At 40.4% G+C, this 15910-nt stretch overlaps 2 protein-coding genes across 2 annotated transcripts; one reads left to right on the top strand and one right to left on the bottom strand.

Annotated features, from left to right (window-relative positions):
- The first annotated feature begins 243 nt into the window (after positions 1-243).
- LOC112173477 (ammonium transporter 2 member 5) lies at positions 244-2322 on the top strand. Its single transcript, XM_024311111.2, has 3 exons — positions 244-831; positions 943-1228; positions 1790-2322. The coding sequence occupies exons 1-3, from the start codon at positions 244-246 to the stop codon at positions 2320-2322; spliced, it is 1407 nt and encodes a 468-aa protein (XP_024166879.1).
- A 10343-nt stretch (positions 2323-12665) lies between these two features.
- On the bottom strand, positions 12666-15674 carry LOC121049968 (UPF0496 protein At5g66675-like). Its single transcript, XM_040508469.1, has 2 exons — positions 15525-15674; positions 12666-13328 (listed from the first exon to the last, which is right to left on the bottom strand). Exons 1-2 carry the CDS (start codon positions 15672-15674, stop codon positions 12666-12668), a joined length of 813 nt encoding a protein of 270 aa, XP_040364403.1.
- Positions 15675-15910: the final 236 nt, after the last annotated feature.

The following is a 15910-nucleotide window of genomic DNA, read 5'->3' as shown; positions in this document are numbered from 1 at the left end:
CCTAAGAAATAATCACACACACCATGATCATATCGGTCACTCGCCAGCTTATGATCTTCTTGTCATATTCATCATCAGTCACATCAAAAACACAAATAATCAAGATGATCCAGACGTTTACAGCTGCAGAGGCATCTCCAAGGTCGCTGGCATCCACGAAGTATATAAAGCAACTATTGTTTGACATCCTATTGCATTTCTAACCCCCGTTTCACTTCAATCACTTAATCCAATTAACCAACAATGGAGCTACCCCCGGGCCTTGCATCCGACGAAGCTAGCCCCGAATGGTTTAGCAAGGCTGACAACGCATGGCAGCTCACTGCTGCTACACTTGTAGGCATGCAGAGTGTGCCCGGCCTTATCATCTTGTATGGAAGCATAGTCAAGAAGAAGTGGGCAGTCAACTCGGCCTTCATGGCCATGTACGCCTTTGCAACTGTCTTGGTTTGTTGGGTGGGTTGGGGCTACCAAATGTCATTCGGTACCGAATTGTTCACCTTCCTGGGACGCCCCAACGTGGCCTTGGATGAGAAGTACCTATTTACAAAAGCATTCTCCGGGAAATTGCCGAACGCGACCATGATTTATTTTCAGTTTGTGTTTGCAGCAATCACGTTGATTTTGATTGCGGGGGCGTTGTTGGGGAGGATGAATTTCCATGCGTGGATGTTGTTCGTACCACTTTGGGTGACATTTTCGTATCCGATAACCGCTTATAGTATTTGGAATCCAAATGGATGGTTGGCAAAGATGGGTCTTATTGATTATTCTGGAGGGTATGTCATTCACCTTTCTTCAGGAGTTGCTGGTTTCACTGCCGCTTATTGGGTACACAACAAGATTTACAATTCAAATTGATAATTTAATAACATAACATAACATAATTGCAACATGAGCGTGTTGTTTTCATTAATTTTAATTTTATTTATGAGTTTTTAGGTCGGACCTAGAGCAACTAGTGACAGGGAGAGATTCCCTCCAAACAACATCCTGCTTATGTTGGCAGGAGCTGGACTACTTTGGATGGGATGGACTGGATTCAATGGTGGAGATCCCTACAGTGTGAGCATGGACGCATCTCTGGCCGTCCTCAACACCCATGTATGTACTGCCTCTAGCTTGCTGACGTGGCTCGTCCTTGACATTATTTTCTTTGGGAAGCCCTCTGTGATTGGAGCCACACAGGGGATGATCACTGGCTTGGTTTGCATAACTCCTGCTGCGGGTAAGATAATAAATTGGCAATCTTATTGTTAAATTTGAAATAGGATTTTGCCAACTAAATTAAAAATGACCAAATTATGATATTGGTATTGGTAAAGGTACCCCTATAGTTTATTTGTTTATCTAAAAGTTGAATTTTCTTGATTTATTTGACCTAATAAAAAAATTTCGACCTAATAAAAAGCTCTAACTTACCCTACAAATGCGATTTGTTTAAACGAAATCAAGACGACTTTCATCCTAACTCGATCAATGGATCTTGCAGTTTAGTTCCCTTTTACCATTGCACTCGAGGGCCAATCTTCATTTTTCCTCAAGAAGGCCTGAATTTACCTCTTACGTGCCTCTAGTATATCTCTCAGGTGCTCTTTCCAAAAACAAAACAAAAAAAACAAAATTAGAAACTTGAAACAATTGGGGTTCTCCGAAAGAGAAAATTTATAGTATTGTACAAGACCTTGGTGAAACTTAGTCCAAGTACATATTACCAAAATTGTTTTGTGTCCGTTTATATAAATCGACACGTGATAACTAATTGATTTGAGTGCAAAATGTTGAACAGGAGTGGTGCAAGGTTGGGCAGCAATCATAATGGGAATCATGTCTGGAAGCATCCCATGGTACACAATGATGGTCCTCCACAAGCAAAGCAAGCTCCTGAAGCATGTAGACGACACCATGGCCGTGTTCCACACCCACGCTGTGGCCGGAAGCTTGGGTGGTCTCCTTACCGGCTTCTTTTCCAATCCCAAGCTGTGTCGTCTTTTCTATCTAGTTGACAACTGGCAACACTACATCGGTCTTTCCTATGGCATCCACGATGGTCGAGTTATGGCAGGGATGAAGCAAATGGGAATTCAACTTCTGGGAATCGTGTTTGTGGTTGTCGTGAACGTTATCATAACCAGCTTAATCTGTTTGCTGTTGAGGCTCATCGTTCCACTTAGGATGACAGAAGATGACTTGAAAATCGGGGATGATGCAATTCACGGGGAGGAGGCTTATGCATTGTGGGGAGATGGAGAGAAGTTTGATGGTTCCAAGCACAACTCAGTTTATGGCATGGATGACTTTGGTGTGGCAAGTAAAGCTTAATGTTGCTTGATAAAACTTGTTAACAGATTTTGGTCATGCATTTCTATATGGAAATCTAATGCATTTAAATAAAATAACCGAACCATCAAAGAACATCTTCAATAGTAGTTGATGACCTATGTCGCAATTTGCTATCTTGTACAATTTTCATCCTCGTGAATATATAAAATAAAATTACTTATTATAGTTGTTGGTGCGGAATAATTTAGTAGAAGATCTCATTGCTTACTTTTTTAATTAGAGTGAGAGTGAAAGGTTCGCAGTCAATGTCTTCACGCCCATCTTCACTCCTTCCGAATTCCGATCGATGTAGGCAAGTCAAGTCGGAAGAAGAAATGGGGTATCTGCAAAAGATATTTTGATGTTTAAGTCAGTGAGTGTTTAAATTGTAGTAGGTGTAGATGAAATTCATTGCCCCCACAATTAATGTTCTCTTTACTAAATGTTTATAGGCGAGCTTAAGCGAATATCTCTACTATTACGCATAGTGGTGTGCTAGGTCCACAAGTTATGCATTAGAGGATCCACTACGCTAATCTTAGGACAATTTAGGGGAATGCTTCCTAATTCCTACTGATTTGGCTGAGCTGAACTGATTTATTCCACTGACTAATTCTGCCTTATCTAGATCCACCTCGAGAGAATTTCTCCTCGAGGGGATATGAACTTCTTAGCGCTCCCTAAATAGATTGAATCGTCTCTTAACTAGAACATGATATGAGTATATGACCTCACTTTGGTCAGGATCGAGGGGATTTCACCTGACTTTGGTCGGCTTCGAGAAGATTCTTCCTTATTTGGATTGGCTTCAAGGTGGATCCACCTTGAGGGGATTTACCTCACTTGGATCTGTCATGAGGAGATTCACCTCACCTAGATTCGCTTTAAGAAAATCTCACCTCACTCGGATCTGCCTAAGGGAATTGCACCTCAGTTAGATTTACCCTGAGGGGATTACACCTCACTTGAATTTACCTCGAGGAGATTTTACCCGAAGAGTTTTTCTGAAACAAATTGGGTTGCCTCTATATCAGTCTATTCCATGACAAATTGTTATCAAAAAAATTTTGCCCTTATAATGTCCCATTTTTCCTTTCCGCACGAGCTTCATTAGAAAGTGCTCAATCTGATTGGTTAAATCTTCTAAATAGAAATGGGTATTTACTCTTCTGCTTTTGACTTCTTGATGTGTCATTCCTTCCTTTTACAAACTAGAAATTGATCTCAAAAGAGGAGGTATATAAATAATGTTTCTATCCTTTCAACAAAAAAAAATAATGTTTCTATATATACCTTCAAATTTGATATTTGAACTTCCGGCACTTAGTAGACTTTTAATTTACTTTTTCAATACTCTATATGCTAACTAGACCTCTTTAACATCCCCAAAATATCTTTATCTCACAACTTAACCAAACCAAGGGTTTCACATAGGGAACTCAAGAGGAGCAGTGAACATAAAGAGACTGCTGCATCGCTAATCATTTTTTGTGTCAGACATAAGCCTCTTCGTATCAGACCTAGTGTTCCTTCCCTTCTCATTATCAAATCTCATTAAACCATCATTTTAGCAGACGGCAAACCTTCCACATTAGCAATGCTTTTATTCTTAAAATTTTTGTAGGCTATGCTTTATGTAATTTGATGGTACCTTTTGATCTTCATAAGTGGAGAATTCAATATGAAGGTTAATAAGTTTAAATCTCTCAAGGATGAATGACAGTATGAAGTTCCTGACCAAAAAGAAAACGACAACATGAAGTATAGATAAAGAGTAGTCATAGATTTTTTTTTTTTGATACGAAGAGTAGTCATAGATACATCATAGATAAAGTATACAATTTGCTGCTGAGTGCTGATACTCCAAAACCAGAAGAAGAAAATAGAGAATTTGAATAGAGTCGTTGTCTTTCATTGATCAAATCCCTTCTTTTTCTTCTTCTTCCTTTTTACCTTTTTACCTTTTTACCCTTTTTTTTTTTTTTTTTTTTTTTTTCAGAAACTATCAAATGGATTTGGATCTCCCAGGTTGAGCGATAGAACGTTGATGTTTACTAGACAAAGTCAATATTAACTTAAAAAAAAAAAGAGGTATAAATATTAAATTTGGAGGTATTAATATAAAGGGTCGTGACCACTTACCCAATTTTAGCTCAAAAATTGCCCACTTACTCAGTTACTCCACCAAGAGTTTTTTAACCTCATTTACTCAATCTAACAGTGTTTGACAGTATTGCCTTCATTTTAATTAACAAATTACACTCATCTCTCTCTCTCTCTCTCTCTCTCTCTCTCTCTCTCTCTCTCTCTCAGCCACCACGCCCGCCACTCCATCATCGATGTTGGCCTCCACCGCCGCCGCTCTGTCCCACCGTCGGACCACCAGAGGATGACGCCATCCAACTACACAATCCCAACCCCTTTGGGCTTCGCCTGTTTTGTTCGTCAGATGTCCGAGAAACTCTCCAGGCCTGAATCGGGTCTGGGCTTCGTCGGTTTTGTACATCAGATGTCCGGGAAGCTCCGAAGCTCCACGCCTGAATCGGGTCTGGGCTTCGCCGATTTTGTTTGTCAGATGTCCGGGAAGCTCTGAAGCTCCACGCCGGAATCGGGTCTGGGCTTCGCTTGCAGGTCTTGGACGACGTCAAAACTGTGGTCTATTAGGGGGCAATAGACATATTATTGCCCCCCAATAATTTCTTAACTGTGGTTAATTAATCACTGAAATTAGAGTTTTGATAAGTCTTATATTGTTTTGAGTACTTTAATAAATATGTCAGTCATAGAAACTGGTGATTTTTGGGGTGGTCTATTGGGAGGCAATAGACAGATTATTGCCCCGCAATAATGTCTAAACTGTGGTTCATTTATTACAGGCCATTTCAACAAAATGCTTCTAGATTCATTAACCAAAATAATTAGGTTTATTGGGGGGTCATAAAAAGTTTATTGCCCCCCAATAATTTTTTTATAGATGGTCAGAAGTAACTCAGTTTGGTTTTAAATTAGTTTACAAAAGTACAGGTATTCAAATTCAATACTTGGTGAATTTAAGTCCCCAAACAATCAGGTTATGAGCGCCCATTTTGCCACAACGACCACAACGAATTGACTTTTTTTTTTTCACACTCTCCACTTGACAGGACTCACCCCGAATTTCACCCTGAAATCCGAGGTGGCCCTGTGGGACCCACCTTAGGGATAGCTCTACCCAAAAAAATCGGCAGAGTCACCCCTAAAATGGACTACCCAAAAACCTGTAAAACACACAAAAACACTTCAAGCAAACCAATCTTACCTCCACTAATTCGCCTGCACATTGGGCATTAGAAACCGAAAGGCCCAGGGGAAAGTAGACGAAAAACGTTAGCGTGAGTGGACAAAATAAACAATTTAAAAGAAAAAGGATTCCATACTTTCCCACATTTGAGGCATAGTGACAACTATGCCTCAAATGTCATGTACGCCCGACCTCCACTAATTCGCCTGCACACTGGGCATTAGAAACCGAAAGGCCCAGGGGAAAGTAGACGAAAAACGTTAGCGTGAGTGGACAAAATAAACAATTTAAAAGAAAAAGGATTTCATACTTTCCCACATTTATTTCATTAAAAGCCGATGCATGCAACAATTAGAAAAACACATTTAGCTTTAAATCCAAGAATTCTAAAACGATAAATCGACTAGCCTCGCTAGTCACCACATTCGAAAACTATATCGTAAAACCGAAATCTCGTTTCTCAAGAAGATAAGACCAGCCCCGCTGGCTACAGTGAAAATCGGACTAGCCCCGCTAGTCAAGCAACGATAAAATATGGGGAACAAGTATCACCAGACGAAAGAAGGGAGCCTCCCAGGCTCGGGTCGGAGTGTCCCACACTCTGGAGCATCCCATGCTCTGCTCTTACTCACCCACGAACACATAGTAAGCAGGGAGGAGTACTAATAGGCTAGCTAGCAATAAATATGACGACCCAGGTATGGTGGGTCAAAATCATACGAAAATCGAAAATCAGTAAGGCTTCCCCATAAGTCCCGCGAATAAAGAAAACACGGGTACGATTCCCAACCGTACCCGGAAATTCTGGTAGAAAGTCACATAAATCGACAGCGTGTCCCACACGCTAAAAGAATAATTAGATCATCATCAAGGCATTCCCAATGCCAAAACCGAAGGTCGATAAATAAATATGAAAACTAACTCCATCGAAATCTCATTTCGAAAATCTCTTATAAAATCTCAAATCAACGAATAGAAACATAATATAAGTAGTATAATTCCGGAAATCACCTCGGAAATAATTCGTCGAAAATCATGCTTGCAAATAAAAGTCATATATCGGAGATACTTATCGAAGACTCAAAATCCATTTCCGAAATTAAATCATAAATCCAAATCCGAGCATAATAAGTTCATATCCGAAACTCAAGAAAAATCAATGTCAAATTATAATCCAAGACAAAATATCATGCTCGATAAATAAAATGATAATTAAATTAATCAATAATTTCAAGATAAATGCATGTATCATTATTTAAAACAAAAGTCCACTCACAGTACTATTGGGCGACCACGCAAACGAATTCCTTCATCTAGCCGTAGCTCGCGACATTGCCCTGTACAAAATTATATTTCCGTAAACGGCAATTCGATAAAATAATTACGAACCTAAACGAAACCTCGAAAATCCCTATCTCCATTACTTCTCAAATTCAACCCAAATCACACCCACAACACCAATTCCTCAATTTACATATTCCACAACAAAAACGAGGGAAATCCGACGGCTGGATTTCCCACAATTCAATCACAAAACTTCAAACTTCGGAAATTCACAAATAATTCCAAACTCCTCCATAATTCACCAAACTTCACATACAAGCTCTACAACATTTATAGGATTTAATGGACTAAAAACTGGAATTAAAACAGTGCCCTACACGCCTCCACGCGCCACCCACAGTGGCAGCGCGGGGGCCCCACGCGCCGGCGGCCACCACCTCTGATGGCCACCAAATTTTGGCAGCAACTTTATCTCAACCATCCAAACAACTTTCTCAACTACAACAATTTCATAAAGTGACCGGAAGTACCTCAACAATTAAGGAGAAGCTTGAACCCGATTTCGCGAATAGTGACCCAAAACTTCCCGCCGTCAATTCTTCCTCCCTAGTGAGAATTTCAGCTAGAAGCCTTGAGAGAAGATGATCAGTGACTCGAGGCGCTCCTAATGGACCTGGTTTCACCATCGGAAGTGGCCGAAAAATGGAGAATTTAGCCAGAGACCAAACTGCTACAGTAACGGTTTTTGGCCAAAATTGATGGTTTTCCGGCCAAATCGCCGTGAACCATGGCCACAGCCGTGTAGAGGAGGAGGAGGCGGTTCTAGCCCAGTCAGTGTTGCATCAATTGGACGCCGGACGGTGAAGAAATCGGAAAAAGAAGAGAAGAAGCCGACGTGAGGGAAAGAGAGATCGGGGAAGAGGAGAGAGGAATGGCTGGGTAGAAATCTGATCTACCCACAGTAAATTCCTATATATATACTAATTACCATGAACAGTAACTTTCGTATACGAACTCTCATTTTTACGTACCACATATGCACGCGCTCGGTTTAACGTCATCTACAACTTCCATGAAGAACATTTTCTCAAATTTTGACCCGAACAAAAAGTCAACTTTTAGGGCCACTAAAAGTATCGAAACAACGTAAAAAGTGAAAGTAGTTGTCGTTTACCGTCCAAATGACTAGTAAACAGGTGAATTTAGGTTCGGGACGTTACACCACTTGACTTGAACCGCTTCACCCTAGGCCTCCCGGGTGGCCTCTTAACAAGAATAAATGCACCTAACAACAAAAGGATCTCCCATATTGATACAAAAAATAACAAAACAAATATATTATTGCCCCACAATAAACAGATTATTGCCCCCCAATAATATATTAGAATTACCAAAACACATTAGAAGGAGTCTTTAAACACAAAGGAAAATATCACTAAACACAATTATAGAGACTTTATAACAATTAAGACACATTATTGCCTCCTCCCAATAGGAAGATTATTGCCCCCCAATAATCTCGACTTCGGTTGACTATTTTGCCCACAATTCCAGTCATTTTGCAACAATGCCGGTTGACCATTTGCCTTCACACTGATTTGACTCTGATTGCAACGTCTCCAGTTGCAGCCCGGGACCGGAGATACAATCAAGTTGCGATTTCTGTGATGATCAGTCATCGACGAGATAGACAGAAGCAAATCGAAGACGTACCCGATTCTATTGGCGGTCGTCGATTCCTTTAGAAAGTCTAACCCGGCCTCGCCGAGCTTCTCAGCGACGAGGACAGTCGGCTTGGCGTCGAGCCTGGCCGCGGAGAGCACGACGACGAGTTTAGGCGTAGCGATGGCGAGAGCCAGCGTCGTGGGCGATCTGCTGGAGAGAGAGAGAGAGAGAGAGAGAGAGAGAGAGAGAGAGAGAGAGAGAGAGAGAGAGAGAGAGAGATAGATAGATAGATAGATAGATAGATAGATAGATAGATAGATAGATAGAGAGAGAGAGACTGAGAGGAGAGAGATTGATCAGGGCAAAACAGGTCCAACTCTTAGAGTTTTGGGTAAGTGGGGTTTAAAATAAAAATTGTTGTGTAAGTGGGCAATCTCTTAGAGTGTTTGGGTAAATGGGGTTAATTAACCCTAAAATTGGATAAATGATCATTTCCCCTTAATATAATCATCCATATAATGAGAAACATTGTGGATATGAAGCCAGAAGATTTATCTCTGACCTACCCGCTCTACTAGGGTTTCTCGTTGACGCTCCGTACGTTCTCGATAAAACTTTCAAAACCTATGGATTTCGCCATTGTTGGCCTGGTCCTAATCTCTGTGAGTACCGCGCTTGGTGATGGCGACGGTGTGTTGTTTGTTGGGTTGGGGAACCTTCGTTTTGCTGCTGGGGAAGAGTAGGCCTCACTTGCTATTTATCATGGTGGATAGCGGACATTGGATCTGGTTTGGCCTCTGCCGGATCGGCATTTCACTGAGTTGGTATGGCTACGGTTTCACGGGGAAGTCATGGAACTTTGGCCGCAGTTGGATAAGTCGCGCGTAGATCAATTTGCTTGTGATGATTGTAGTCTTGATCGGATTGCAGGGAGGCTGTTGACGGCGCTGTTCTGTCCAGGTTAAGCGATAACGAAGCCAAGAGTTCCGGATGCAAGTGAAGGTAGTCGGGTCGCTTTGGTTTTGCTGGAGGAGTTGTCTGGCCCTTGCAAGTCGGCGGACAAGGATGGTCGCAGTGGCTTCCCCGTCGGTGGCCTGAGAAGCCGAATGACAACGGCGTGGACTGGTGGCCTGGAATTCTGTAGAGGGGGTTATGGGGTGCCCATAGCAGATCTTAGCTTTTGGGCCATCCGGGCTTATCTTGGGATTGCGGGCTAAGCTTTACTTTCTAGGGCATGGGTTGTTCTAGAATTGGAGGTGGAGGGTGAGGACTCACCCTTTAATTCCATTATTGCTTAATTTTTCTTAGGTGGCAAAAACCAGTTGCTCTGAGGATCATTTTGATTTACTTGCTTCGGAGTTTTTAGATTTTTTTTTTTTAATTATTGGTGCGTGGACTTTCTAAAAGGTGAGTGTATTAGGGGTATCCTGGGTATTAGTCTAGTTTCCAGAACTCTAAAGAACAAATCTTTCTGTCGACCCCTTAGGGGTGTTTCGTTTTTGTATTGCTTGTTGAATCTATATAATGAGCTGACCTCTTTTCATCGAAAAATAATCATATAATAAATCATTTTTACCATAAAAATTAAAAGATGAAAAGGATCATGATATTATAAAAAAAATTTTACCTTATAATTTTATTCCTTTTTTTTTTTTTGGAGAAAAGAGGTCATAACTTTATTGAACTTTTGGAAATTACATGGAAATAGTTTCAGCTGCATTAGCAAGAAAGGAAGAGGAGAAGAAAAATAAAAAAACTCGTGTAACTCAGTGCCAGCTCTTGCTTCCATAAGGTGTGCAACTTTATTTCCACTTCTGTTAATATGAACCAACTTCATATTAGATTGACTTTCCAACACCAAACCCAAGATCCTCATATAGCCGACCCAAGACAAAGGTATTAATTTCATCCATCATAGACAATTGCCTCTGACAATATGTTTCCAAGAAAGCTGGAACGAAATCATTTTCGATTGCAAATTGCACCGCCATCAAAAAAGCTAACACTTCTGCATGTTCAAGAGATAGAAGGCCAAGCAGCAGTCGACCTCCACCAGCAAGCATCAAACCCTGATGATCCTTAATAACAAAACCAATGCCTCCATTCTTTGTTATGTGATTAAAAGACCCGTCAATATTGATCTTACACCATCCCTCAGGTGGAGCAGACCAACGCTCTACCCTTACAGTATTTTCAACCCCCACTTTCATGTTATAAAATCAGAAGGCATTCAACTCAGTCATGCACTTGAGTAACATATCACAAGCAGGCAGACTTTTATTTCCCCAAACTCTACAATTTTGTTCCTTCCATACTCCCCAAACAGATAATCCAAGTCGCCCAAGTCCTTCAAAGCTAGCTCAAGAACACAATAACTAAACCAGTCTAGCGCGTAATTTGCTAGATGAGGATTAAAACACACCTGAGTCAAAACTCCATTAGATTGCAGCAGTTGCTTAGTGTAAGGGCAATCTCTACTGATATACAATGTTGTCTCCAAAGCAGAAGAGCATAGTACACATACTTGGGAGTCCAGTACTACCCTTTTCGATGCTAGCCTCTCTATTGATGGTAGTATATTATGACAAATTCTCCATATATGCACCTTGGCAGAGTTAGGTATAGTAACATTCCATAACTTTTTCCAAAAATTCACACCAACAGACAATTGGAATGGGCTTCTAGAATTAGAAGACGAGAAATCAAACCTGTAAGTTGTTTTCACAGTAAACTTGCCATTTTTCTCCAACCGCCACACAACTCTATCTTGAACAATCCTTCTGCTCAAAGGGAGACTCAAAATAGCTTATGCCTCAACTAAAGGAAACATACGTCTAATCAAGTTAACATTCCATGAGTAATGAGGTCTCGGACCTGTCTAACCTCTTCAACTGCACCATTGTTCCCCACCGGTTTAAACTCTGGCACCCTTGGCAGTCAACAATTGGCCCATATATTAGTTGTATTTCCATCACCAATTTGCCAATAAGAACCTTGCTGTAACAGTTCTCTTGTGGAAAATAACATTCTCCATCACCAAGGCCAGATATTATGTATGCTGCAAGTTTACTATCAGGATTCATGCACAAGCCTACTCAAATTCATTTTGGGACAGTAAAGAGGGTACTAAGGTACATTCAAGGTTCAATAGATTTTGGTATTATGTTTGAAAGAAATGTGGTGCCAAAACTATATGGATTTTGTGATAGTGATTGGGGAGGCAGTGTTGATGATTCAAAGAGTACTTCTGGTTATGCTTTCACTCTTGGAACAGGTGTGTTCTCATGGCAGTCCAAGAAGTAAAAGACAGTTGCTTTGTCTACTGCTAAAGCTGAGTATGTATCAGCATCATTAGCAACTTCTCAAGCAATATGGCCGAGAAGTATCATGGAAGATGTTGGTGAAAAGCAAGGAGAACCTACTCCAATACTTTGTGACAACAAGTCTGCAATTGCGATGGCTAAGAATCCGGTGTTTCACAACCGAACCAAGCACATAGCTTGCAAACATCACTTCATCAGAGATGCTGTTGAAGACAATGAAATTGATATGGTATATTGCAGGACAGAAGATCAAGTAGCTGACATTTTCACCAAGGCATTGCCAAAAGACAAGTTCCAATATTTCAGAGGGCCACTGGGAGTCAAGAAACAAAGCATTAAGGGGGAGTGTTAAACTTAATGCTTAGTTACTTTTAATCTTATGCTAGTTAGTTTTTAACTCTAGTTAAATAGGTTGTTGTAAAACATTTAATGGTCTTTGACTTTTGTGTTTTAGAGAGGAGAGGTGTCTAATATGGCAGCTGCAACTCTAGAAAAAGAGGGAGAATATGAAAATATAGAAAATAGAGGACTGAGCAACTGAGAGTGCTATAGCCTCCTTTCTCAACAAAATCATATTCTTCTTGTATCGTTGTTATTATACATCACCTTTGCATCAAATATATATTGGTGTATGTGTGTGAATGAGTGCAGGAGATAAAGATCAACTTATCTAAAAAGCTAATCAAGGCAACGTACTTGATTGGAGTTGTGAAAAGCAGTTGCATAACAAGGCTGCAAGCTTGGATCAAAGGAGGAGAGTAATAGCTCAACCCCAACACCTATAACTGTAGTCACAATTCAGGCAATAGCCAAACGAACCACACTACCACAGCGCCTACAAATATCATATATGCGACGTTCTTCCATGATTTCGCGTGTTTCTCCTTCTTACTAAGTTTAATGATTTCGACTTGCAAATTATGAATCATTTCTTCATGCTGGCTCTTCAAACTTACTGCCTTTTTGAGCAAGTTTTCAGCAAAATGGTCAAAGGTATTATCAGAGTCCTTGAGCTTTTTTAATTTATCCGTAATCATCCCGTAGAACTCAGCTCCACTCATTTCATTGTGGATCTTAAAGTACTTTTGAATCACTGTTGCAATATTTGAATGGCTATTATGAACAAGCATGAGGAAGTTTTCCATTTCAGAAAGGAAATCCAGCATGTTTGAGCTATTCTTAATATACTTGTCAGCCAGGATGTTCACTCTTTCTTCATTTCTCTTCTTCTTCTTACTAATCCCCTTCCCTTTAGTTATATCTTCCTTGAATTCCAAGATTGCTTGCACAATCTTCTTGTTTGAATACCACGCATAGAGTGTGAATGGTTTCCAAGAATCAATCGAGAGACCTCCTTTACCCTTGAAGGTTTTCAAGATCTCTTCTGCATGGGTTTTGAGGTCTGTGTCCCACGATTGCAAGTCTGCATTTTTCTTGCAAACTTCTTGAAATGACTTCCATTCAATTGTGGGAACGGTGCTAGGAGTCAAACATATAGGCTTTTTGGGGCTTTCAAGGTCCAAACCGGCCAAGTAGATCAAACTCTTGGGTCAGCTCTCTCCTACGCACTAAGTAATGGATGAGGGTGGCAAGACACCCTCTCCTTAATAGCCCATGAGTTAGGCCCAGACAACTTATACATAAGCCCAAGCCCAAATACAAGCCAACCTAGCAGAAGCCCAACTTCTTCAACCTTTCTCTACGCCCCGATGAGGGCACCCAGAGAACAGTCTTGCCCGGCCTAAAATGGTGTCACGCCCCAAATTTTAAATAAAGAAAATAAAATCCGAAATGCGACGCTTGACAAAATCTCCTAAAAATACTGTTTGCCTCAAATTCGTCTCGGCCGAAATAAGGGCTGAGGGACCTGTGGTTGAACCGTCCTTCTGAAATTGCAGGGGCATGCCAACTCGCGGCCGAATGGATGAGCGAGGTTCAGATCTGATTTGAACTTGTATTTAACCGCTTTCAAGTGATTATAGGCCGAGGAAGGAACCCTCCGACCTTTAGTTTCTAATGCCTCTATTGCAAGGACTTTGGTTAGGCGTCAATCCTGACCGGGGTCTTCTATCACGTTCACTTTTTGGGTAAACTCAAAAGTTCAGGTGACAAGCGAGAGATCTATCAGGTGGAGATACTCGCAAATCACGGTGAAGACAAAGGTGAAGTGGACTCGGTTGTCAAAGCATGTAAGATGATATGTGTATAAATAGCGAATAGCATTGATCCAATCCGGACTGGCCGAAAGAGACCAGTGGACAAGAATTCTACGTTATGATTTACTCCTAAGTGCGAAAAATAAAGTGCATATAAAGTAAACAAACAAGAAAGTAAGGTGCTTGAATGTAAAATATCGAATTGAAACTAAGAAACTAGAAATGAAAGCAAGTTGTAAAAGTTGAATCGAATGCAGAGTACCTATGAGATAGCAAGAGAAAAGTTTGAGAGTAAAAGTTGTATATTGATTTGTTTGTATGGTGCAGGACCTTTTACAATGAGTTGCAAAGTACTATATATACAAGTTAGAAAGCCTAGCTAACTTGTCCTCCAAGATGTGGAATTTAAGTAGGATTTTCATTCCTTTTAAGATTGATTCGTCCATAAATGTTGTGATTCGGCTGATATCTGGAATCTTCACAATTGAAATCCTTAATCGACTCGAACTCCTTCCTTGTGAGGATGCCCTTCTTGAATGAACTCTTCGGCCAAAGTTACTACTTGGATTTGGCCGAACCACTTCCATTCTGCCTTACGGCGCATTTGTATAGTTGCTCATGTGAACTCGAGCCATTCAACTTCGTGTCTATGCGATCCAATTTCTTCATATTTTAGGTCATGAGACCCAAAATCTAAAACTTCCATCGATGCATCCATCTCAACCATACATCTCAAAAACTTCTAACCTCGGCCGAATAGCTGAACACTACCTTTACTCCGGTTGAATGACTCAAATGCCTCTCTGACCAACCCTCAAGTCAATACACATGGGAGTTTGATAAAATCAGGTCCAAACAAATACTTAGATTTTTTTTTTTCATTTAATCTAAGCAATAACAACTTCGAGCCGAAAAATGTAAGTATCGACTCGTCCCTTAGAGTCACATATTACATTTAACGAGAGTTTACAAATTAATTTAAAACATCAAAGTAATAATGTAAACGCTCAGAAGGAGCATACTACATACACGAGTAAGTATGCAAAATTAGGTTCCACAATCTAACACTGCCACAGTAAACAACACCTCTGCCTCGACCGTGATTGCCTTGACTTGCAGTGCTAACCCTACACCATCGAATAGTGTACCGGGTTGCAAGAACAACAAATCTGGTAAGCTTTTTAAGTTTGTATGAGTAAACTCAATTAACATCAATCAAACATCACAAGGAAAATAATTCACACTTTGGTTTTTTTCAAAACTCCACATCCCTTAACTCAAAAGGACAAGCCACGTCATCGCAGTGACAAAATCATATTTTTGTTAACTCAACAATACAAATATGAAACCACGTCCTTCAAGAACTTTAATAGAAAGAATACACTTGAGACTCTCTTTTAAAACACGTATTCATAAGTCGCAAGTAACAATCAATTACCCCCACGAGATACATTGGCAGACAGACTAGAGTTCTAACTTATCGTAACCATAAACCTGGCCAAAGGCATGGTTCCCGATAAACTTGTCATCAGTCGCAACTGTGACCCCCAATCTCCACATACCAAAACATTTAAATAGATCACGCAAGACCCAAGAAAATGTTGCACAAATCTCAATAAAGGATTCCACACTCTTGATCACCATAGTGACCCTCGACCTCCACAGACCAAAACATTTAAATAGATCATGCAAGAGCCAAGAAAATGTTACACAAATTTCAATCGGTTACAACCTTCAACCCTCGGCCTCCACAGACCAAAACATTTAAATAGATCACACAAAACCCAAAAATGTTTTTACACAACTCAAAGCACTTTTCGAAACAATATAAACCATATTTTCACAATATATTGCCCTTCTGAAAAGTCAAGTCACAAAAC

The sequence above is a fragment of the Rosa chinensis genome, chromosome 6, assembly GCF_002994745.2.
Source record: "Rosa chinensis cultivar Old Blush chromosome 6, RchiOBHm-V2, whole genome shotgun sequence".
Classification (NCBI taxonomy): Eukaryota; Viridiplantae; Streptophyta; class Magnoliopsida; order Rosales; family Rosaceae; genus Rosa; species Rosa chinensis.
Note: the sequence above shows the minus strand (reverse complement) of the source record. Positions and strands in the feature narration are given on the sequence as shown.